General features: G+C 40.7%; 1 protein-coding gene across 1 annotated transcript in view; it reads left to right on the top strand.

The window, feature by feature from the left end:
* The window catches only part of SLC15A1 (solute carrier family 15 member 1), a 35,663-nt gene extending 25,683 nt beyond the window's left edge, over positions 1-9,980 (top strand). Inside the window, exons 11-23 of the mRNA XM_041423389.1 lie at positions 477-563; positions 1,520-1,609; positions 2,873-2,917; positions 3,018-3,047; positions 3,169-3,257; positions 4,444-4,525; positions 5,283-5,408; positions 6,777-6,926; positions 7,353-7,402; positions 8,042-8,152; positions 8,298-8,394; positions 8,845-8,991; positions 9,843-9,980. Of these exons, the coding sequence (XP_041279323.1) occupies positions 477-563; positions 1,520-1,609; positions 2,873-2,917; positions 3,018-3,047; positions 3,169-3,257; positions 4,444-4,525; positions 5,283-5,408; positions 6,777-6,926; positions 7,353-7,402; positions 8,042-8,152; positions 8,298-8,394; positions 8,845-8,991; positions 9,843-9,980 (1,242 nt within the window). The remainder of the gene's footprint in view (positions 1-476; positions 564-1,519; positions 1,610-2,872; positions 2,918-3,017; positions 3,048-3,168; positions 3,258-4,443; positions 4,526-5,282; positions 5,409-6,776; positions 6,927-7,352; positions 7,403-8,041; positions 8,153-8,297; positions 8,395-8,844; positions 8,992-9,842) is intronic.
* Positions 9,981-25,581: the final 15,601 nt, after the last annotated feature.

Genomic DNA, 25,581 nt, shown 5'->3' with positions numbered 1-25,581 from the left:
CAGCTTGGCTGTAAATGTTATTCCATGCAGAAAATCTTAGGAGTTCTTTGGGACTATATTTGTGTATATTCAATGTCAAAGTGTGAGACATACCTACAAGATGGAGCTTGTCATAGGAGCTTCTCTCCTACAGCCATTCAGCTGGGAAAACCTGTGCATATGACACTACTCTATTTACTGCTGTAAATAAGTAAGTCTGAAGAAGGCAGATCTTCCAGCTCCTCACAGCAACCCATGTTGAGAGGGACTGCTCTGAGCTGTTTGGTTCACCTAACCCCAGGTGCACGCTCTGCTGGTTATGAAGTGTGAGGCCTTCAAAACAACATTCCCCTAGACGATTGGAGCAGGTAACAGAAGTCAAGTCACCTGTAGCATCCTCTAAACACAAGAAGTCAGGAGCATCATCTCTAATGACAAACCAGTTTGTAGTTTTAAATATTTGTAGCACCACTAAACATAATTCTGTCTCTCCTCAGTTTGCCATCAAAAACAGGTTTCGTCATCGCAGCAAGGAGTTCCCTAAGAGAGAGCACTGGCTGGACTGGGCAAGTGAGAAGTATGATGTAAGTAGTGGGGGAGCCTCCTGAGCTGTGACATCTGCTGACCCTCAGCTTCTCTCTGTCTGCTCTGATCCATTGCCTCATGCGCTCTCCCTCGTTCAGTAGCTGACCTGGCCAATCCTCAGTGCTCTTCTGGCATTGTGGGTTATCTCCTCAGCTCCTGTGGGAGAAAGTAGAGCTGTGTGACTGAATGCTCTGTGTAATCACAGGTTGTCCAGGGAAATTCAAGGGGAGACAAAAAAATACTTTCTCTTGCCAAAAAAATACAGACATTTAAGTTTTTTGGTTAGGAAAATAGCAAGCATTATCTTTCCTTCTCTTTTTCCTGTCTCTCATGGCTGCAGAGGGGAAGAGGGAAATGATGCTGCCTGTCAGGATTAATGCACAGAGCCATATTACTTGTCTTGGTATGAAACATCAGAATTATGCTTTGGAATTTCAGTTTAAGTGGGTAAACACTGCATTCCCTCCACACCAGTACAATTTCTTATCACGACTCTCAAAGCCTTGTATCCCATAGTTCCCAACTTGTCCCTTGCCTATTATCCTCTCTGCCCTGTTGCCAATGGCAGCACAAACCTTAGCCTGTCACCTTTTTTTTCCTTTGCCTGTATGCTTTGTTCGTATGTGAAATTCCTCAGTTGCCTATTGCTCAAATGCTCACTTCAAAAAGAGCTGAATCTTATGCTGCCATCAGTGTACATGCAAAGAGGCCCAAGTCTTTGTGGTATCAGTCACCTTTAACCAGCAGCCCTTCCCACATACACAAGCAGACTTTGTACTGTTTTAACAGAAATCATCAGAGGTAGCCACAACATGCAAAGTTGAATGTGTGGGTAAACATTACATGATGGGTCTTTACCTGTTGCTGTGATGCAAGTAGCAGTCTGAAACTGTCTTTTTTTTTTTTCCTTTCTTTTTTGAACCAATTGCTCTTGTGTAATTTTTATTTTCTGCAGAAACGACTGATTGCTCAGATAAAGATGGTGTTGAGGGTGCTTTTCCTTTACATCCCTCTCCCCATGTTCTGGGCAGTTTTTGACCAGCAGGTAAGTAGCAATGGTTGGGCTTGGTAAGTAGAGCTGTACCATGTCAGTCTCTACAGGAGTATGGAAAAAAAAATTCTTTATCCTGGTTTTATTGCAAAGGGGTAGTCACTGAGTCACATCAGTACCAGATGATCTGCAGCCAGGAGCAATCTCAGTTTATCTGAGTATACCCAGGACAGATTCAGTGACCAAGGCCTCTCCAAATCTTGTATCAGCCTGGGACTCAGGGGACGAAACAATAATTTAAAGTTTTCTTAGTGCTAATTGCTAAGAAGAAAACTAATTCTTTCTTCAATTTTCAGTTGTCAGATGAAATTTAGGGTCCTTGTGTAAATCAGCTGGAGAATCAGGGTTTAAATGATGTGGATGTCAGTTTGCTTAATCACTCATACCCTGTTATAAATACCTTACACCTTCAAGCATAAATATAAGCCTGTAATTCCCATTTACTTGGTGGACTGGGTTCTCAAGACACACAAAAGCATCATTCATAGTTAAGCACTGAAGTATGAATTTAGGAAGATGCTTGAGAGAACTGGGGGTGAAAGCCTTATCCAAGTCAGACAGGAGGAAGTTTGGTCCAGACTCCCCATATCTTACTGCTTCAGTCCAGTGCCTGTGAGCTGCAGCTGCCAGTGTGACCTGTTGCAATTGGAGCTGTGAATTTCTGCTATGAAATTCAGAGCTCAGTACTTATTCCATGGGTAATATCTCTGGCAGTGCTGTGTCTTGGGTGGCTGAGGGATCTTGTCACAGATGCAGTGGTAGTGTTCTTGTCTCATCCTGGGCTCAGGCCTGAAGTCTGCCCCGCTTGTCCCAGCGACAGGCAGGTTTCTGGGGCAGAGAGCTCCAGACAGGTCAGGCCCTGGCTTGTCCTCTGACTCTGGGCAGTGGGAGGGAAGGATGGGTGAGGGGGATGTGTGGGCTGCTGGGGCTCAGGCCGGTGGCACATGGGCCCTGGGGTGGCTCCTATGCCCAGCACATGGCAGTGCCCTGCACAGGATGGTCCTGCCCTCTCTCCAGCTGATTTCTGCACTAAGTTATTTTCTGCTGTGTTTCACAAAACAAGTAAAGGAAATGGAATGGGCCATGAGGCTCACTTTGTTCAAAGGTTTATATTGCAGACAACACACCCATAGCAAGCTAGCTTTACTTTTTCTTGTATTGCATGTCTTTTCCAACACTTCACTAATGAAAACAATTCAAAAGGAACTTTGGAACACTGATTTACTGTGACACCTAATTTCTTCTTCTCTTTTTAAGGGGTCAAGATGGACACTGCAAGCCACAACAATGAATGGGGATTTTGTAGGTTACTTTTTATTCGTTTTTTCTTTAATTAACACTTTTCAGACCTGTTTTATATGTTGTCACAATATTAAAAGCTATTTATTTTTTTCTTCACCAGGGTTTTCACATTCAACCAGACCAAATGCAGGTATGTTAATTTTGTATCTGCCAGTTTCAAGTACTTCTGAAAGATTGTATACATATTGCCCTTACTTATAAAAAGCACTTTGAAAAATACTTAATTTTTCTCTCATGTTCATCTTCCCTAGATTGTGAATCCAATCCTGATTGTTGTAATGGTCCCAGTTGTAGATTCTCTGGTTTATCCTTTAATCAAGAAATGCAAGCTGAATTTTACGTAAGTTGATGTAATTATCTGATTTCAACAGAGGCTCATTTTTATGGTTTCTTTAACTGGCTCTTCCAGCCCTAAAGTAACAAGAGCAAGCATTCAGCTAAGGATGAAAGAAAACTGTATTTAAAAGGGTTTAATATTTTAAAGAAATAAAATATTAAAAAAAAAACCCCAGAATACTGCAAATGGTATGTATAGGCATCACAGATTAGAAGAGGAAAATCTAAGAGAAGAGGAACAATGTTTTTCAGTTAAGGACAACATCTTTTGATTGCAGAAGAGATGATCTCGATTGTTTTCCATATCCCTTATGTCTACCCCCTCTCCAGAAGAATAGGAGGTAGAAATGCAACATACCTCCTTGGTGTTTGTCATGCTTTGGGCTAAAAAACAACTGAGGCACAAGACATTTCCTCTTCAGTCTCAGCTGGGAGTCTGGTTTACTGGACCCTTCTAGGCAGAACTTTGGGAACATTGCACATTGTTTTTCAATGTTGGTAATGAAGTGGCTAGCAGTTGCAAGAGTGCTTGGAGAGGCAGAAGAGAATACAGTTCTTCAAATAATTTTCAGACAGCTAAGGCGCACTGCTGTTTTTCCATATAGCTGTTAAAAATCTGGAGTGTGTGCTGTGCTGGGAACACTGCCATTCATTTGTGGATATTCTGCACTGGATAAATGATGCCACAAATGACATCTATACTCTAAATCTGTCCTTACAGCTTAACTGCATGCAAGTAGATGTCTCTTAATTGAATAAATTTCCCTGATTTTGTTCGATCTTATTTAAACACAGTAATATGGAGACAAGTTGTCAGTCTGTTTTTAAAGGCGTATCTTCTTGTCTCTTGTTTTACAGCTAACAACTGTATTGGGTTGGGTTTTTTCTTCCTACAAAAACAGATTTTTTCAGGAACCTAATAATCATGGTCAGTCAATGTTTGAGCCCAGCAGATGCAGAGTAACAGGTTATTAGGATACTGCAGGAAAGATGTATTTCCTGATAGTGTAACTATGAATTGAGAGGTTCCCAGCTCAGCAGAACACTTTCTGTAATAACATCAGCCCTCCAAATGGTGATAATATGCCAGTTGTGGCCATTTGAGTTTCCCAAGGTGGAAAGAAAAACCAAGCAGCTGAAGCTTTGAATTGGCACTTCTCTTAAATCTCACGTGTCTTTTGTTGTACCAGGCCCCTGAAGAAGATGACTGTGGGGATGTTCCTTGGCTCTCTGGCTTTTGTTGCTGCTGCTCTTGTGCAAGTGCAAATAGATGTAAGTTCAGCCACATGCAAGTATTTACCATTAATACTTAGCTAATAATTCAGGGAAAAAAAAAGGTGTGTTTAAGGGGAAAATGGACCAAGACTCCTAAATTTGCAGCCAATGATATAAGCATAGAAGCGGAGGGAAAATCTATTGCAATACTGTTGTTAACACATAAAATTAACAAGCAACAAACACCATTCTACAAAACATCACATTGCAGTTAACACAAATCATGCATGAAAGGCAACCTCAAACTGAGACTAAACTGAGACTAAAAACTGGAAACCAGACACTTGCTTGGCCTACCAGAGGGCAGCTTTGTATGTTTGACCTCTTCTGAGATTTAGACTGGAGGTGAAGTGTGATAGTCTGGGAAGCATCATCACAGCAGGAGCAAGATGACACTTTTTGAAGGAAGGATTTGTCTCCCCTAACCTTCCTTGCCCCAAAGGGAGGTGCCATGCCTGAACCCAATGAATCTTTCCCCTGTAGCTGGGATGTTGGCAACACCTCTGGGTGGTGATCCATTGCACCCCAAGATCTGAGTAGCGGTCTAGAGGTGCCTGTTGTGGATGAGAGATTTCTTTTCTAAGGCAACTTGTGAGACTAGTAACAAAACCTGATTCCAGTCTCCACTGTCAGGCAGTCACAGACCAGCAGGCAAACACTAATCTTCAACATGAAATAATAAAAATTACAGTAATTATAGTAACTTTTCCAAGTGACTTAGGGCACTGATTTTACTTTTTTTTCTGTACTCCAGAAAACCTATCCAGTTTTCCCTGCAGCTGAGCAAACTCAAATTAAATTAATAAATCTGGGTGCTGTTCCTGCAACAGTTAAATTCCAGCCTCAACTTCAGACTGTGGATGTAGCACCTAATAAAGAGGTAAGTAAGGGCAGATGTGCAATATTAAAAAAAAATTAAAACTAATTATGCTAAAAATTAATGGAGTAAGTCAGAGTCATTCTTAACTAATGGTTCAAAATTGATTATTTTCTAAGGTATTTTTACTCCAATAATTTTACTGAGTTATCTCTTTGTTTTTTGGTTTGGTTTTTTTTTGGGGTTTTTATTTTTTTTTTTTGGAGGGGTTTTTTTTTTTTTGTATTGTGGAATGAATTGTTAATGAAAACACAGCGGTTGAAAAAATAGTAACTATGTTAATATTTGAAGTATTACTACTTTGTTCTGACAAGAATAGGTTTTTTTCCAAGAAACTTTCATAAACTTTAGTGACTTGGAACTAGATGAAAATTTCACTCTTGTTAAAAAGGTTCCATTTCCTAAAAGTAACCCCATCCTGCAGTAAATGTCCATTCAGCTCCTGTGAGCTGCTGCTATTACTGTCAGGAATGACTTACCTGAACAGGGAGCTTCTTCTGTGGCCACATCACACATTAGGCTTCCTGTTTTGCTGCCCGAGAACTTTTTCAGGTTCTAATACAGCACAGCACTGGTAGTTCTATTGACAGCAAAATGTGGTAGCTCTGATGGATGTTTTTGATAAGGGATCTTAGAAAGTGTGTTCTCTGATAGCCTGGAGTTCTGTTTCCCTTGAAGAGGAGAGATCTTACTCCAACCTCCTCCAAATTTGCCTCACATAGGAACAGCGTTGTGAGGAGAAGATAAGGGCACCCAAACTGTGTACTGTCAGGGAATTGATGTACCATGGTACATACCTGAAAATGAAAGCTATAGAACGCTCTATTCCCTATTACAGACACCATCATCCAGATGTGGATTATAAAGTGCTTTTGATAATCCTATAAAACAAAGGGCCTATTTTAGTGTGGTACTAACATGTTTACTAATGGTTTAAGTATGTTATGTTGAATAAATATGTTTTGACTATTTAAAACATATTATTGCTGCTTTTTGGAAAATGCAGCATCACGTCTTATGCTATTGCTTCTTCTGTGGCTGAATAGAATTTCTCTTGGTGGTTATGGTAAGCCTGATTTATCTGGAGCAAGAAACAGGAAATCAGAAGAGCTATTCCATAATGCTTGTGGGAAGCTCATGTAACTTTGAACTTGTTTAACCAATTAAAGTAATAAAAAATAATGATCAAATGGAATTAATGCTTGATGTAGAAAACAAATCAAAAATGAAAGTTAGGTGATGTTCATGATCTCTGGCACTTCAGAAGTAACATGTATAAACTTCTGACCCTCCCAAGAGCCTTCAACGTTCCCTCAAAAGTGTAGACAAATATGCAGTTGCACATAAATCCATTGCAATTTGTCTTTGTAGACTGGCTACTTGACATTTGAGACTTCTAAGCTGCAATCATTAGACATAATTTCTGCATATCAAAATAAAACTGAGGATTTGAAGCTGCATGGGGGACAGCGCTACACTTTGGCATTTAAATGGATTCCACCACACATCAATTCTACTTGGGTAAGTCTGCTTATTTCTTAAGATACAAATCAATGTTCTGAAAAGCATCTATGTGGAGTGTGTGAAGCTGAGAGGACAAGCTCTGGATAAATTTTTTCCATTGTCTTGTTTTCTGTCTCTCCTTATCTCTGCTGTACCTAGTAAGTCCTAGTAGGACTGGTATGCTGCAGAGAGTACACGAGGATGTCCTTTAGAAAAAAAAAATTACCAATGTCTTGTGTATCTTGACAACTACACTTTCGCCAATACTTAAGTGTGTGGTCATACAGTGTTTTCTAGTAGATGTGTGTGCTAGTAGGAACCTAAAGAAGAAGGTCTGGAGTCTTGCTCTGAAGCCTCTGTTAATTCCCTCTGCTGTGTAATAGTGCATGTTTAAGCTGTTCTCTGATGTCAACAACACATTTTGATTATGGTCTCTTCCACCAGAGAGAGGACAATGTCACGTCAAAACCAAACGATGGAAAAAGTCTTGTCAGGTAGAGTTTTCTTGGTGTCTACATTTTGACAGGAGTGTGACTCTCTCTTCAATCTTGGGTCTTTGGGTAGCCTCTTCTTGTTGAAGTAAAGTTTTCTGTACTGTAGGAACTCACCTTTTGCTGGACACATCCCCTGACATTTTAGGGGATGGGATAATATCTGAGTCATGATTCACTTAAATTATCTTGCACATGTGCTTTGAGTGTAATTTAGCTAAAATTGGAAGCGTATGCTTTGTTCCATTGCCTAGATTTTTTATTGAACAAATGGTATGGATTACATACCTATACCTTGTTTTTAATCTTGCATTAGAGGGATCCAAGATAACCTCTCCCCTCTCTGCTTTTCTTCTGCATCTCCCACTTCAGATGCATTACCTACTGGTTGTAGTAGTGGCTCGCTTTTGATGTTCTTCTAAGGCAGTGGGCTGATGGGAGTGTAACTGGCTTTTTGTATTAGCTACATTTCTAGGAGATTTAAGAGTTCTTTCCAGAATGTTAATAGAATTTTTTTAAAAAAGGTATTAAATGGGAAGACTTGATACTTGTTGTGCTGCCGATATATAATAAAAAGTAAAACATGTATTCTTTGACTTCTGCTTGTTTTGTGTAGTATTTAATCACTCTTCCATTTTAAAGGTTCATAAACAATTTCAATTTTACTGTCAATGTTACTATGGATGACATAGTTTTTGGAGAACTGGATCCTCTTTCTGTCAGTAATTACAGCGCCGTTCCACATCCAGGCTGGTAAGCATTATCTTTTATCCTAATTTAATCTCCTAGGCCTACCTGTCCTTGGGAAAAGGGCACAGAGCTTTTTTAAATATGTGATGCACACAATTGACTATACCTATGGTCTGAGCTGTGGGTTTTGGGTTTTTTTCTTTTTCAGGTCATATACAATTAGGGCTTCAGTGCCTCAGTACAATTGTACAGCTGGTTCAAAGGAATTTGGATATGGTGCTGTCTATACCATTTCACTTGATGATGTGAGTTGCCACTGCTATTGGATGGACAATATAGAATTCCTTTCCATGTTGATACTTCAATTAAAAAAACACTTGTAGAATTATTCCTCTTGTCTTTAATCCTTAAATTTCCTCTTGTCTACCATATATAAGTATATATGATAGAATTCTGGTATCCTAAACAGGACAATAAGCCATTATTAACTATAAAAATAATTATGGTTATGATAATACATAATGCAAGAATTCATGATCACCACTAATGGCCTTAAACCTTTAGCCTTGTTAGACACTACAGATTTGAAAGAAGTGGGCTGTAAAAAAGCTGTACTTTATAGCTAGGTATGCAGTGCTTCATGCGCAATATTTGTTATTTACTCTGAACTTTCTATATGATTATAGAACTGCTTAGAATGCCTTAACTGTGCACACTCATTATTACTGTTCCTAACATGCTGTTTTAATTTCCAGTGTGTTGAAAACAAACTTATCATTACACACTTTGAAGATATTGCACCGAATACAGTCCATATGGCTTGGCAGATCCCTCAGTATTTTCTTCTTACATGTGCAGAAGTGCTGTTCTCTGTCACTGGGCTGGAGTTTTCATACTCACAGGTAGGTATTCTTTTTCCTGAGCTAAGAATCTTGGTGCAAGTTAAGATCTTCCATGATGCATTGTTTTTAAGTGGTGCTGTGCTGCTGCTTTGATCCCTATGCCCCTCACAGCTCCTAGGAGGACTGTATAGGCTGATGCAAGTTGGCCCAGTTTCAAATAGGATTTGGTGTTTTCCATGAAGCTATGGTGAGTTATATCATTTGAAGACTTGACTACCAGTCCTCAAATTTCCTTCTCCCATGTAACAATCCATTGAAAATAAGTGCAACTGTACTGCTGCAATAAAACCAAACTGGAGAGCTCTCAAATATAAAATGATGAAGTAGTGGCACATCATCTCCACAAGAGTTTACTCCGTACAGCCTTTTCATTAGCCTTTTATTAGTGTTTAGTTATACACTTTTAATTCCTTTGTCTCCTGACTCCGCTTTAGTAGCTGTGTGTATTTCTTCTCTTAATTCCAAATCTAGAAACTGCAGTGATGGAAATGTTGTCAGGTGTGATTTGCTAGGTGATGCAATTTCTTCATGTCATGTGTGCCATGTATTCTTGAGATGTAAAATTACACCTGTGCACATGTTAGTTACTCGGTGTGTGTAAGTAAAAAGTGTTATAGTTAGTGTGCTCGTGGTCTCTTGCTCCTCAAAGCTTTCTCCTGACCTGTTTAGCTCTCTAGCAATTTTTAATGTCAAAAAATAAATTTAAAAACAGTTCCAACCACCACCAAAACCTAGCAAATCATGACATCCTCTTCCCCACGGAGAAACAGTGTTTATTGTAAGGTAAAGATTGCAGTAAATGCATCAGAAAATAAGTGATACCACCGAAACTTAAATGTGTGTCTGCACAGGCCCCGTCTAACATGAAGGCAGTGCTGCAGGCAGGATGGCTGCTGACTGTGGCTGTTGGTAACATAATTGTCCTTATTGTGGCTGGGGTATCTGCAATCCAAAAGCAGGCAAGCATGCAAGCAGTAGGTGTGTTATGATAATACATAATGCAAGAATTCATGATCACCACTAATGGCCTTAAACCTTTAGCCTTGTTAGACACTACAGATTTGAAAGAAGTGGGCTGTAAAAAAGCTGTACTTTATAGCTAGGTATGCAGTGCTTCATGCGCAATATTTGTTATTTACTCTGAACTTTCTATATGATTATAGAACTGCTTAGAATGCCTTAACTGTGCACACTCATTATTACTGTTCCTAACATGCTGTTTTAATTTCCAGTGTGTTGAAAACAAACTTATCATTACACACTTTGAAGATATTGCACCGAATACAGTCCATATGGCTTGGCAGATCCCTCAGTATTTTCTTCTTACATGTGCAGAAGTGCTGTTCTCTGTCACTGGGCTGGAGTTTTCATACTCACAGGTAGGTATTCTTTTTCCTGAGCTAAGAATCTTGGTGCAAGTTAAGATCTTCCATGATGCATTGTTTTTAAGTGGTGCTGTGCTGCTGCTTTGATCCCTATGCCCCTCACAGCTCCTAGGAGGACTGTATAGGCTGATGCAAGTTGGCCCAGTTTCAAATAGGATTTGGTGTTTTCCATGAAGCTATGGTGAGTTATATCATTTGAAGACTTGACTACCAGTCCTCAAATTTCCTTCTCCCATGTAACAATCCATTGAAAATAAGTGCAACTGTACTGCTGCAATAAAACCAAACTGGAGAGCTCTCAAATATAAAATGATGAAGTAGTGGCACATCATCTCCACAAGAGTTTACTCCGTACAGCCTTTTCATTAGCCTTTTATTAGTGTTTAGTTATACACTTTTAATTCCTTTGTCTCCTGACTCCGCTTTAGTAGCTGTGTGTATTTCTTCTCTTAATTCCAAATCTAGAAACTGCAGTGATGGAAATGTTGTCAGGTGTGATTTGCTAGGTGATGCAATTTCTTCATGTCATGTGTGCCATGTATTCTTGAGATGTAAAATTACACCTGTGCACATGTTAGTTACTCGGTGTGTGTAAGTAAAAAGTGTTATAGTTAGTGTGCTCGTGGTCTCTTGCTCCTCAAAGCTTTCTCCTGACCTGTTTAGCTCTCTAGCAATTTTTAATGTCAAAAAATAAATTTAAAAACAGTTCCAACCACCACCAAAACCTAGCAAATCATGACATCCTCTTCCCCACGGAGAAACAGTGTTTATTGTAAGGTAAAGATTGCAGTAAATGCATCAGAAAATAAGTGATACCACCGAAACTTAAATGTGTGTCTGCACAGGCCCCGTCTAACATGAAGGCAGTGCTGCAGGCAGGATGGCTGCTGACTGTGGCTGTTGGTAACATAATTGTCCTTATTGTGGCTGGGGTATCTGCAATCCAAAAGCAGGTAAGCATGCAAGCAGTAGGTGTGCTATTATATTACACTGGGAGAAAACAGTTCCAATCCAGTGGCTAATGATGGCAGATAAATAGTTTTCTGCAGAGATTTCTACTTACCTATTACTTGCCATCCTTAACTCTTGTTGGCAGGCTCCTTTGCTAGCAAGCAGCAGTTTCTATCTAGCATCTCTGCAATAAATTTCTTCTCATGGTATAGAAAGTCTGTGAACTTTTGAGCTGAAATTCTCCATGAATGGAATAAAACCTACCAAAGTTCTGTTAATTGCTAATGAGCCTTCACCTGCATACCACAGCCTTGCCACATCCCTTCTTCTGGCTTCATTGGTTTCAAATCTCATATGTGGCATAAAAACTATGTCTGTCCTGGTGAAGAGCAGTTGTAGAAGATTTTTTATTTATTAGTGGTGCTCTGTAATGAATAAAAATGGATATCTGAGAGAGGGAAGAGATTGTCTCTGAAACAGCTCTGGCAGTTGCCAGTTTAAGCTAAATTAAATCAGAAAGAGCATGAAATAGAGATTTTGAGGCTTTTCAGGCAGAGTTTCTGATCTTTGCCCACATTTGTGGTCACTAGGTCAGATGTAAAAATTTTTAAGTAGAAGCAGAATCAGTGCCCACCTGGTTTAGAGATCTGACCAAAATTTTAAGCAAAATAAGTTATCTCCTAACTGTATCCAATAGAATAGCATCTTCTGCCTACTACTCTATCCACCCCAGGTGAATTGTTTGTTTTTAATTTTAACACTACCTATTTTTTCCTTTGGAATACAGGTCATGTGTCTAGTTTTTATACCATAAAAGCTAAACCCATAAGCTTTTGTATTTTAGTGCTTTAGTAAACCCACTAAGTTTTCTACAACATGATGGATGTGGTTCATGTTTAGAAAGCCAATAATACTGTAAAATTAGATAGGGAACCTTTCTGATGAGGTGAAAATTACCTGTAAGGTAGAATGGAGACAGTTGTGTGTGACAAGATTTTAATCTCATTTTCAACAGGGATTTAAGTAATTCAAGTTAAAATATCCCTGTGCCTAGCCAGGTAGTTCCTGTCAGCATCACTGTGGTTGTGTCCAGGAATTGTGTACAGGGAATTGGTCTTTGGGCTTAAATCGAGTGTTTTCATTTCCTTAGTTTTAAGCATTAAAGAGGTACAATTAACCTCTAAGTGTGACAGTGTTGAGTTTAGCATGCTGCTGTCTAGCCTATCAGACTTGCTGAGAGGGTCTTTTGCGTATAACGTTCTGTTACAGAGAAGATGCCCTGAAAAGAATCAAATTAACAGTTGATCATTCTAAACTAACAATGTGCAAGAGTAATGACTTATGACACCCTGCTCTAGCAATTCAATCTACACTCATGTGTGGCCAGGTAGATACAGGAATGTGTATGTCTGTATGCTTAATAATATTACAAATATAATGTAAAGCTTGTATGTTTTTTCCAGATTCTCTTTGGCTCAGCCTAATGACACTTGACTTAAAATAGTTCAATGTCATATTCTCTGAACCACGTGAATCCGTCCTCTGCCGTTTGCTGGTCTCAAAAATTGGTTTATTAGCAGCACAATCTCTGTATAGACATTTGTCAAGTTTTTCCAAAGTTGTTGAGTTTCTTAAAATTTCCTGGAAGCAATTGCAAGCCACCTATACATAATCTACAACTTGTTTCACCTCTTTCTTTCACAGCTTGATGTAGTACTTTAGCATAATATTCACTGACCATTGTGGTAATATGACAACTGGGTCTTGCCTTAAAATGTGAAAGGGAGACAAATGAGCAAAGGGGAAAGTAACAAGTAAAATCATCCTACTCCACCAAGAAGAGGTTCAGAAAAATCAAAGATGCCCTATTTCCCCCTAATTCGATCAGCGCTGTTCTTCTTAAAGCCACCAGTGCAGGACAGGATTTTGTGTCATTTAGCACAGCACAAGGGTACCATGAGAGCTGTAATTCAGTGAGTTTTCTAATGTGGCTGTTAAATGTTATCCCTTTCCCATGCTCCTTCCCAGTCCTGAGTCAAAGCTCTGCATGAACCACCTTAACCCCAGAAGTGGGCTTTAGTCCACATCCCAGGGAGTTTAACAGCTGCTCTGACTGTACGGGGGGAGAGAGAGGACAAGAAAATGAGCCAAACAGGAGCTGTGCTTTTCAGAGAGTAGCTGGGTGTTTACATGAATGACAGAATCATTCAGGTTGGAAAAGACCTGCAAGATCATCAAGTCCAGCCTTAGATCTAACACCATCCTGCCACTGACCCATATTGTGAAGTGCCACATTCAACCATTCTTTGAATGCTTCCAGGGCTGGTGACTCCACCACCTCCCTGGTGGGAGGGCACACATTCTAATGCTTAACCACTCTTTCAGTGAGGGAATTTCTCCTCACATCCACTCTCAAGCTCCCCTGGCACAGCCTGAGGTTGTTTCCTCTCATCCCTTGCTGGGGAGAACAGACCTGGCTACACTCTCCTTTCAGGCACTTGTAGAGAGGGACCATGTCTCGCCTGAGCCTCCTTTTCTCCAGGCTAAACACCCCCAGGCCCCTCAGCTGCTCCTCACAGGACTCGTGCTCCAGAGCCTTCCCCAGTTCCACTGCCCTTCTCTGGACTCACTCCATCATCTCAATGTCCTTCCTGTAGTGTGGGACCCAAAACAGAGCACAGGACTTGAGCTGTGGCCTCCCCAGTGCTGCTACGGGAGGGCAATCACTGCTTTGGTCCTGCTGGCCACACTCTTGCTGATGCATTAAGCAACAAGCCAGGATGCCACTCTGGCCTTCTTGGCCACCTGGGCTCACTGCTGGCTCATGTTCAGCTGGCTGTTGACCAGCACCCCGAGGTACTTTTCTGCTGGGAACTTTTCCAGCCATTTGTCCCCAGCCTGTAGCACTACAGGTGGTTGTGACCCAAGGCAGGACCCAGCACTTGGTCTTTTTGAGCCTCATACCATTGGCCACTGCCTATGGATCCCTGCTCTCCAGATGCCTCCACAGAGCCTTCCTACCCTACAGCAGATCAAGACTCCCATCCAGCTTGGTGTCCCCTGCAAACTGACTGAGGGGGAATTTAATCCCCTTGTCCAGGTCATCAATAAAGGCATTAAATAGGACTGTTCCCTGTACAATGGAGGTAACTCCATCCACTACTACTCCTGACAGTTTTTTACCCTGCAAAAAGTGCATCTGTCCAAGCTGTGGACTCCCAGCTTTTCCAGTAGAATTCTGTGGGAGACAGTGACAGAGGCTTTACTGAATTCAAGTAGACAACACCCCCAGCCTTTCCCTCATCCACTGGGCAGATCACCTTGTCATGGAAGGAAAGCAGGTTGGTCAAGCAGGACCTGCCTTTCCTAAACCTCTGCCCTAAACTACTGGGCCTGATCCCCTGCACGTGCTATGTGATCACACTCAAGATAATCTGTTCCATAACCTTCCTTAAGCAGTGAGGTCAGGCTGACAGGCTGCTGGAATCCTCCTTCTGACCTTGCTTGCAGATGGGTGTCACACTGGCTAGCCGGCAACTACTTCCTAATTATTGCAGGTGCTAATCAGACAGCTTTGCTTTTGGTGGCAGATGTACTGGGATGAAAGAACTGGTTTTCCCTTCAATACCAAAATGGTCGTAAGCCCTTCTGAAACACACATAAAGAAGGATATCTGCAGTGAAAGTGGCTCTGTCTCTGTAACACTATTGCTGTATTTTGGGGGTGAGGGGAGTTAAAATTCGAAACTGTGGAAGATGCATAACTAAATATAATAATGAATAAAAATTATCTAAGTGCTAAGCATGAAATATTGAGGCACTGTGACATCACTGGTTCTCAACCTGCTGTTGCAATCCCTCATTTGACCTGCTGCCTCTGTAAGTGGCAAATAAAACTCTCATGAGATTAAGATGAAATTTCAGCTGTCTGCTCATGTGAAATTATGTTTATCCTCCTCCTGTGAGATTCAGAGAACTGCAATGTACCTTCCTGTCTGAGCTTCTTTCCATCTTAGCCCATAAAGGGTTTTTTTAAAAATTCCAAGTCCTTTCCCAGCTGAGAAAAAAATATTTAAGCCTTGCATACTTAAATAAATAAATAAATAAAATTTTTAAAAAATCAGTGCTCCAGAGCTATACCATCCTTCCTTGGTAGTGAAAATTGGAAATGTTTTCTACTTAGGTAGGAGTTCTATTTCCTAAAGGTCTTATTGTACAAAAAAATATTTCAAGTAAAGGTTAACTCAATTTTTTCAGCTCCTTTAGGCTGGTACTTTAGTTCAACAGAGTGCCTGAGGCCAGTTCTGTAAACACCTAAGTGAATTCATGCTACTGAATTCATTTTTGCTGAAATCTGATCCCAAACATGGGAGGGTAGGAGTAGAACACTGCTACACAAGCATAGTCAAATTAGAGCTGTGAATGTCCCAGGGTAGCAGGGCCTGGCTGAGTGCTGAAACTGGAGGGGGAGATTTTGTTTAAGAAACTGAGCATGGAAATTGTGAAGGGTAGGAAGAGAGAACCTCCAGATTCTCTACATCTTCCCCTTCTGTCTTGCAGGGAGCAGGAATGTGACACTAATGGTCATTATATTCTCTGTTGCAACAGAGCAAGGTGTTCCTGCCACAGACCATCTCCTTTCCCAGTTTTGGACCAGGCTGTGGTCACTCACCAACACATTCCTGATCGAGTTATGGAAACCCAGGCTGGGGCTTGGCATCTTTTGATTGGCTGTTTTTTGCTTTTAGGTGTTTATTTCATGCAGTCATTGCAAGTGTGACTCATGATTTCCCCACTGCAGCCTCAGAGCAGATGGCTGCTCCAGCACCCACAGCACACAAGTGATGAACCCAGCTCCCTCCCTGACTTGCTGCCACCCCTGTTGTAGGGGGCAGATCCAAGATGCTGTTCTCTGACACCTATTTCCAGCTCAGGGAGCTTGGCAGAACCAGGAGGAATTAGAGAAGCCCAGAGCCATTTCCCACCTGCCTAGAGGCAGCTTGTTTAACAGGAAGGATTTATTTGCTTTTTTTCTGGTTTGGGCTGTTTGCAGTGGAACGCCAGTCCGTGACTACAGACTCTAGGTAATATTGGTAGGTACAAAATACACGACATTTCCCTACCTTTATTTAACCTTTCTTTCTTTGCCAATTCTAGGCCCCTTGCTCAGGCAAAGCTTTCTTAAATGCAGCCTGGGGTCCCTCACCAGAACCTCAATTTCCACCACCAGGTGGCAGAAAAATACAGTGGCAGGGAAGGGGACAGAGAGGCACACGCAGAAAACCCCCCTACATCATTAACTTAATCACTCGTCGCTCGCAGGTATCACAAGCTTCAGATTACCCTATGAAAATAAAATACCTAGATCACTATTGTATCATATGAGACACATAGATCAGTATCGCTTTGAAGACCACTGGGCCGCTGTGTGTTTAGAAAAATAAAAATATTTGGGTGGATTTTAGCAAGAATGAGTCTCTGGCAGCATTAGTGGAAATTGCCTCTCTTATAAACTTTTAAAAACTTATTAAAATTGCCAAAATACCACATAGTATTATAAATAAGAGACTTTGATATTGAAGAATAGTAAAGAACAAGAATAAAGCTGACTGTGCTGCAGCACCCAACACTCTTACCCCAAAAGATGATAAAATCACTCGCTACAGCTTCATGTTGTGCTTAATTAAACTTAACTGCAAGACTCAAACCCCAGGCATGAAACTCTGCCCTAAGAAACAAAGACACGAGAAAGTTTAGGGGGCCTTTTGTAACTGAGCAAAATGTCAGTCAGACAAAGCAATATTGCCTTCTGTGGGCACAGCAGACTAATCCCCAGGAAAAACCAGCACCATGTTAAACAGAGGGATGTGTAGACACTTAAGCATTAAATGGATACAAATTTGGGCTAAATTGGGCTGCATTTGGTTCTGACAGACTGAGTATGCACTGATTTCAGAATCCTGCCTTCTGGATGACTTCCTAGACTATTAATCTGTTGTACAACTACTTAGCCCACCTTGTGTTTAACAAGAAAGCCATAATCACTGCATTTGATAGGGGCCCCAGCTCTCCAAGATGGCTCTTGGTGAGGCCATGCCAGCTAGACACTGTCCATTAAGGGAGTTTGTTGGAAGAGCACCTCATTCCTAAATAACATTCCATTTTAGACATCTCCTAAGCACTGCACTTTTCATCCTGGCATCTTGTCAGTTGTGTAGAGATGCAGATTTTAGAGCTATCCTGCAAACTTTAGAGTTAAACTCGGACATGCTATGAAAAGAGCTTTGGTTATAGTCCTTGAGAGGACAACAAGGAACATCCATAGCCTGTGGGGCTATGGCTGCTGCTGCTATAAGGGTTGAGAGAATTGTGATCAGCGCCTGGATGGACCCTCAGGCAACCGGGGAGGTCATCAAAGCAGAAGGGATTTGCAGTGAATTGTGACTTGGATGGGAGAGCTTTGGGAGGCAGGACTGCTCAGAGGAGATTTACATTACCCAAAAATCACATACTTGAAATAATTTAGGAAGGGCTCATGTGGGCATTTGAGATGCTCAGTGACAAAGGTTTGGGATGGGAGGAGTTAGGAAAGTCACTGGATGGCAGGTCCTCAGGCACTTCTAACCAGATCTTCAGATTGGGGCCAAGGACCTGTGTGCAAGGACTGCTGGGGCTGCTCCTTCCTGCTCTGTCCTCCACTGTGTCTGCCCCATGGAAAGCAAAGGAAACTTCAGCTTAGGATCTCTGTAGGGGAGAGGTGTGGTTTCCAGATCAGATTAAGTCAACATGAAATGATGCCAGTGTTGAAGAAAGACGTGCTTGTTGGGAAGGACAGTCTTTGAGCGGTTAAACACCCTAATGATGCTGCACCCTCATCCTCACATCAACATCTTGGGAAGCCTGGAATACAATCTTAAAGCTGAACTGAAATGCTTTTAAAATAATCTCTACAGAAGCTGGTTGAACACTTAAGTCATTAAATATAGATACTTCACGTGTATAAAAATCACAGGGATGCATCTTTTGAAAGTGCTTCTTTGGTTAACAGTCAGAACATAAAAACTACGTGATCTTGTGTTTCTGCTGGAAGAATGATGTAAAGACACATGGCAAAACCTTGAGCTGTAGTGAGGAACAGGTGATAATTTTTTATTTTACTTTCATAAATATACGTAACTGCAAACATTCTTTGAGAAAACTGCTCAAGGAAATATGTCAGTGACAATAGAGTCAACCTCTATGCAGGTAAAAAGAAAGACCTTTTCCTGCCATGGGCTGAGAAACTTTTGTACTACCTACAAACATCAGAAATCAAGAGTCCAGTGAAGCTGATGAGAATCAGAACCACATCACCATATATATATCTATATATCTGTATCTGTGTATATATATATATATATATATACACAGATATATATATATATATATATATCTGTGTATATATATATATATATATAAAATGAGCTATAATACCTGATCCACAGTACCTGTGAGTTGGTAGTGAAGAATTTCTCAAGAGAATGGTGGGAAAAGTAATGAATTGCACCTTGGAGAGTTTGGGAAGGTGCACTTTGGGGCGGGATATATTCCAAGTCCAAGATGCAGAATTGCAGTATTCAGGTAAGAAATGAGAACCTCATCCAGCAAGAACAGACTGTCAAGGTGAGTTCTGCACACTGAGTGTAGCAGAAATTTCCCTTTAACCCAAGTAAGTCTGCATACAAAATGTCTAGAAGAATCATCTCTGTTTTTTTTCACAATGGTAATTCTTGGTAGTAGTTTCAAGGGCTTATATGTGTTTTTCTCACTTAAGCTTCAACAGAAAAAGATTTGTGGCCTTCTGCAGCTGTGATGCTGAGGCAAATCCTTCTGCTGTCAGGAGACAGTGGGATGGGAAGACTGTGTAGCTCTACTACTCCAGTGAAGTGTAAATAGAATGCCTACCATAGCTCACTCTGTAAATTTGCTTCTGTGCAGGGAAGAACGGTAGTGCTGATGTGGAACAGCAAGATCTGCTCTTGTTTGCAATAAAAGCATCAGGTACCCACTGCCTCAGCTGACAGAAGAGATATACACAGTCCAAAATCCCCAGGAAGCCTGCTCTCATGAAAAAGATAGGAGGAAAACGGAGCTGGCAACTGCAGATGTAAAGGGTGCGCAAGGCTCTGGGATCCTGCCAAAGGTCCGGGGCAAGTGGGAAGTTGCAGCTGATTTTTGTGAATGAGAGGAGGTGGAAGATGGCTGGATCATGTCAGAGCATTGTGAGCACAACAGGAACTTACTGGGTAATTACTTTTAGAAAGCTAAATGGAAAAGGAATGATGGGCAGAATAGGAAGCTACATGCACAGGAACTGCAGTTTTGTGGGGCACAGTTACAAGGCGTAGCTGTCCCCCACACATACCTAGTGGGGATGATGGCAGGTACAAGTGCTAGAAAATAGCTCATGGTCTAATAAAAACCTTCCCAAAATAACAAGCTCACTTTTTTTGAGTGTATCTGATTTCTGGCTTTTACTTTTTGGATGTTAAATTTTGGGCCATGAAGGCTGCCAGGTCTCCGACTGCCCAGCAAAGAGTTTATTGTCAGCAAAGTGATCCCTCCACTGTTTCCTTCTGTACATTCTCTGTGGAGACTGACTGCTATGAATACACAGCCCTGGGATTAAACCACAGGCAGGAGCATTCATTCCTGCAAGCTGAGAAGGTGGCTTTTGTGGTATGACAGAGCTGGAGCCACCATCCCAATCCATAGAGGACATTCTGGATGGAGTTTCACCTCCTAGCTCATCTGAGCTAACTGTGGGCTAGCAGAGAATGGGAGGTGCTGGCCTCCCTCCCTCACTCCCTCCACATGGTGTCCCTGCTGCGTGACACCCAGAGACTGCTGCCACAGCAGACTAATCCAGCAGGATATAGATGCATTTCCCATGGGATCAGTGAACTGATCCAAATCACCAAGCAGGCATGTGATTGCTAATGCAAGGGCTGGAGCCAGGGCTGGGAGAAAGGAAGATTGGGATCAGCACTTTGGCAGTAGACTGCAGTTAAGTTGTATTAAACGCAGCACAAAGCTGTACTCTGAAATACTCATCACATCATGATGAATTTCATTTGGTAACTACAGTCCAGAGTGACAACTGGTACTTGCAGGAATCCATATGTTTATTTATTCAACTGATGAATACAATACACTTCTGTCAACACAAGATTTTACAGGTAACAGCTGGTATATAATGAAATTAATGAAGAGTAAAAAATGAGACAATCCTGGAATTAAAATAGTGAAGTAGTGCAGTCAGTTTTAAGACTGCTACTTATCAGTTATCAATGAGATACAGTACAATTTTTTTCTGCTGGGACAACTGTAACTGTTACAACCTGTAACATCTGTGATGACATGGACTGTCTAAGGCACCTGTCTCAGCATAATTACAGGGTCACAGAATCACAGAATAGTTTGGGTGGAAGGAACCTTTAAAGGTCATCTAGTCCAACACCCCTGGGGGAGATAGGAACATTTCTAATAGACCAGGATGCTCAGAGCACAGTCCAATCAGACCTTTAATGTTTGCAGGGATGTGGCATCCATCTGCCACCTCGCTGGGCAACCTGTTCCAGTGTTTTATCACCCTCCTTGTAAAAAACTTCTTCCTTCTATCTAATCTAAATTGACTCTATTTTAGTTTAAAACCATTAAAGGTCACCCTTAATGGATCCATTTAGTCCAGAGAGTTTGCTAGTCTGCTGTCTACACAGGCCTTAACCTGAGATAAGAACTGATGTTTCCATTATAAAATGTGAAATGTGAGAAGAAGATAGAGAAGGTACATTTTGTTCCATTTGCATATGTTTGGTTTGTGTGACAAGGGGCTAAGAGAAAGGCTTATAAAAAGTAAGATAAAATGCAATGATGCTCTTCAGGGGCAGAGGCATAGGACAGTAAAATCAATCTCATGTTTCTTAATAAGCTCTAGGTCTCCATCTAATTTTAATTGTCTGCCTGGAATACTAAAATACTTTCAGGCACTTATATTCTGCTCATTATTAAGCATTATAAGCATTATAAGCAACATATAACACTCAAGATGTTCCTTCCATTTCCTGCCTCATTCTGGCTCATCCATTATGATTCTCAGTGCTACAAGAAAGTGAATTTTCTTCTATTACGAATCTCAAAAACCTGCTGTTTTCTATAAGTGATATGAATAACATCACTGCAGGAAGGGAAATGTATACAAAATGGCATGTTTTATACAAACATGGAAAAAAAGGGCTTTTTCCTTGGGGAACATAATTTAATAACCAAATTATTCCCCTTCAGCATTCACAAGACCTAAATTAGAATGCCATTGTTTGAACTTCCAGTTCTACTTTTGTAATTGACAAAACCATTTTCTGACAACGTAAATGCACAGCCAAATCTAGCTGTGGAAGGCAAGCTGTGTGCTTCTGAAACTACACAAGCTTCCTCTGCTGGAAGAAATACACAGCTGCAGGGCTACCCATGGCATCTTGAGAGGAAGAAAGGCTCCACCATGAACTCTGTAGAAGGGACACCCTTTCCAACGGAAATTGAAACCTGAAATTTTAAAATTTTGGTGGAAACAGAGAAAACTCCAATGGTTTTGTAGGTGTATCATTGCTGCCTAGTCTGGAAGTACACTGGAAACTAATCTTATGGGGCATACACAACCAAAAGCAGGGAAAACATCAGTCCTGGACAACAGAGGAATATTTTTTGTTATTTACGGGGAAATGTGCTTTTATCACTAAAATTTTTTTTTTTTTTTTTTTTTTTTTTTTTTTTTTTTTTTTTAAATAAAATTGCATCCTAACCTCCTCTGGTTCCTTGGCTCATTCCTGGGAGACTAAGTTGCTGTTTGAGCAATTCTCCCAGAAAGGAAAGCTGAAAGAACTGGACATTGATCTGAAAAGAGAAGCACAGTCAGGATGACTCAGTGTGCAGAAATGAACGTACTTATATCTGATTTAGATATTTAGATATTTCATGTTTATAAAGTTTTACCAGGAAGCTGCTTTTCTGTAGGGCCACATTGAGGATATTTACAGCACTCTGACATTCTTCTGCTCTGCTGAAGGAGCCCATTTTTAGTGCTGAGCCCCCATCTGCTGGCATGTCACTCAGCAGTCACTCACTCTGAGATTTTTCTTCAGCTCCTTGGGCTTTTAGTTTCTCCCTCATGATGACTGGCAATATGAGACTGTCAATTTTCTTTAGTCTATTTCCTAGCTCATTCATGGATATGCTGAGCAAGATGGGTCCCATATTGGTCCTGCAACAGCCTACAGGTAACACCCCCTTCTGTGAAAGGTTTTTGTCTTTTTCTTTCCTCTCTATCTTCAGTTAGAGACCCCTGTGAGGACCTCCCCTCTTGCCCCAGGAGCACTTAAATTCTTAAAGGTCCATTTGTGAAGAGCGTTGTTAAAGCTGCTGTGCATTGTGTGATACAGGCAAGAGTCACACTTTTATTATTATAAATTTAAAAGAAGCTGGGTTCTTGGTACGCCTTTCATATTAGAAAACACCAATGATCTTACATTGTTCATTTGAGAAGTTTCAGTCTTTGTCAGTAAACATTTTTTCTTCACTGGTATTTATAAGAAAAAGTTCACAGTCACAGCCTTTACAATTATGTAATTATATTTTTCTTTTGTAACTTTTATCTTACTGTTAGAGACTGAAATGTTATAATTTATGGCTTAAACATAACCAGCAAGGCAGAAAAATCTCTGTATATGCAAAGTATCATGTGAAATTGAAAGCAAACCAGTTATTGAGAAGTTGATACATAAAATAAATTGGATCTTTGAATGCTTGGAACATCTGGCTTCAAAAAGATACATCAGGGAACTGTCTTAATGATAAGAAGTGTTTATTTTTGAAGTCTCAGTCATTGTATTGAGATGGCTGGCTAGCATAACATGTATCATTCTATTTAATAAAGATTTCTGCAAGACCCTCCTTTCTTTGGACTACAATAAAAAAAAATCTTTTTTTTTTTTTTTTTTTTTTCTCAGAAAAGATGAAAAAAAACCACAAAAGGTTGAGAAAAGGAGAGGAAAATTTGAAAGGTTTCTGTTATTTAGTGTGTGAGATGGAGTTGAAATTTAGACGGAAAGACTAGCATCTACAAAATGAACATCAAACACACACATTCATTATTTTAAAATTACATTCAAAACTATTATTTGAAAACTTCTACAAGTCCTGGGAAAAATTAGAAGCGTATCAGAACATGAGATACAGTACAAAATTTAGTAGCTGACAAGATATTAGACCTTCTAATGCATTGTTCTGATTCATTAGAACTTAACTTGGTATCGGGTTTGTGACTGAAGAGTTTTGAATCTGCTCCTCTGTTTTCCTGCATTTGACAAGTAAATCTGCCCACAAAGTTTATTCCATGGCCAAAACAATAATTTTTCAGGCACATAATCTTGTTGAACATATAATGCAGAACTTCAAAAGCTTGAGATGAAATAAATCCACCATGGTACACAAACAACAGGAAGACCTCACGATGGTCCCAGGTCAGGAGCTTACATGGTGGAAATCACTTCAGAGCAGCAAGGGAACTTTTTTGTCCCTACGTGCCTTGAGCTAGAGAATCTATCAAGTCAAGTATATATTCCTCGTGAAAATTAATTAAGTTCCAAAGAATATACTCATGGACAGAAAATAACAGTTGTGTGCCTTTCTTAATACAAAAGAGGAAAGTTGTGTACCTTTTTTATTTTGATTACACACTGAATGTGCAACTGTAGAAAAAGGAAGCAGCTGATAAAATCTGTATCATAATGACTATATAGAAAAAACCCCCCCAAAAATAAAACTGCATAAACAATAGTAATTGGCTATAAAGGCATTTTCTCAATGAGGACTTTTAATATTATATGATGTAAAAAAGCTCAGTGCTATTCATGAGACAAAGGAAAAGTAGCCCACTGACTTTCTCCCTAGCAAGCCAGAAAAACTTACTGCAAACAGTGGAGCAACCATGGAGATATTAAAACTTTTTCTTTTTTTAATAAGAGCATTGCAAAAATGCTTTAGAAAACAATCTAAATAGAGAGTTTGATACTGATTCTCATGACTGTTATTTGATTTTTGATTTGAATGAAAAGATTTTACATTTCTTTGAAAATTACATACCAGAAAACAGTAGAAACTTGTTCATATTTCCTGAAGCCAAACCCCACAGAATCTCAACTCCATCCCAGCATTAAGGAAATTTTCAACTCATTCATGAACAACTGAAAAAGGAATCCTCGTTTCCTGTACTCAAGGGCTGATATATTTAGTTTATTTTCTCAGGTAAAAAACCAAAGTTCTTGTGTGTGGGCACACTTATTTGCCTGCATAAGGCTGTTGGCTAGTTTTATTTGAATAATACTCTGAGTAGACATTTATGTATCTCCAAGTTTCAGGAAAACCAGATTGTGTAGCATTAACTCAGCCCACATAAGACAACAAAGAATATCACAACTATAGAAAAAACTTCAGTGGAAGTTCCAACCACATTTCAATAAGGCCATTTTCTATTTTCAAATGTTTCTTACAGTTAAGAGATTTGTACAAACTTTAGTAATTCTCTAATGAAAAGCAACTTGTGCTGCAGTGGATGCTCGCATCATTTTAAAAAATCACTTGAAAAGACAGCGAGCCTCGCTGTCCTATGGATCCCAGCCCCACCGGGACTGACAGGTTTCAAAAACTTTAACGCTCATGAAAACTCCCTAGGTTTTTGTGTCTGGAGAGAAAGGAGAGAATCTTAGGGTATTTCATAGCACATGGGAAGCTGCGCGACTGAGCTGCTAAATTCCAGTTGTAACAAAGAATAGAACATTGTCGAGTTCTCAAGGGATTTGCATGCACGCAGAACTTCAGCGTGGGAGAGACCTCAGTGCTGACCCACTCTGCTCCCGCTTAGGAACTACAGGAGAAGAACGACTGGCATTTTGGGCTGGGGCTTCTGCAGCTTCTGACAGCAAGCCAAGCGCTTCCTGGCAGCGCAGCCTTTGGCGGAGCACCGGCCTTGCGGTGCCTTCCCCGGGCCCGGGCCCAGGGGCGGCGGGAGCAGCGCGGCCCCGCCGTGTGGGGAGCCTGCCGCGCCCATGGCGGCGGGCGGGCAGGTACCGCGCACGGCAGGCGGGGCCGCCGCCGCTGCCGCTCCGCCCCCTTCGCCTCCTCCTCCCGCCTCAGGTTTGTCATCGTGTCGCCGGCACGGCCCG

The sequence above is a fragment of the Onychostruthus taczanowskii genome, unplaced genomic scaffold (assembly GCF_017590055.1).
Source record: "Onychostruthus taczanowskii isolate IOZ18803 unplaced genomic scaffold, ASM1759005v1 scaffold77, whole genome shotgun sequence".
Taxonomy (NCBI): Eukaryota; Metazoa; Chordata; class Aves; order Passeriformes; family Passeridae; genus Onychostruthus; species Onychostruthus taczanowskii.
This window is presented reverse-complemented; position numbering and strand designations above follow the sequence as displayed.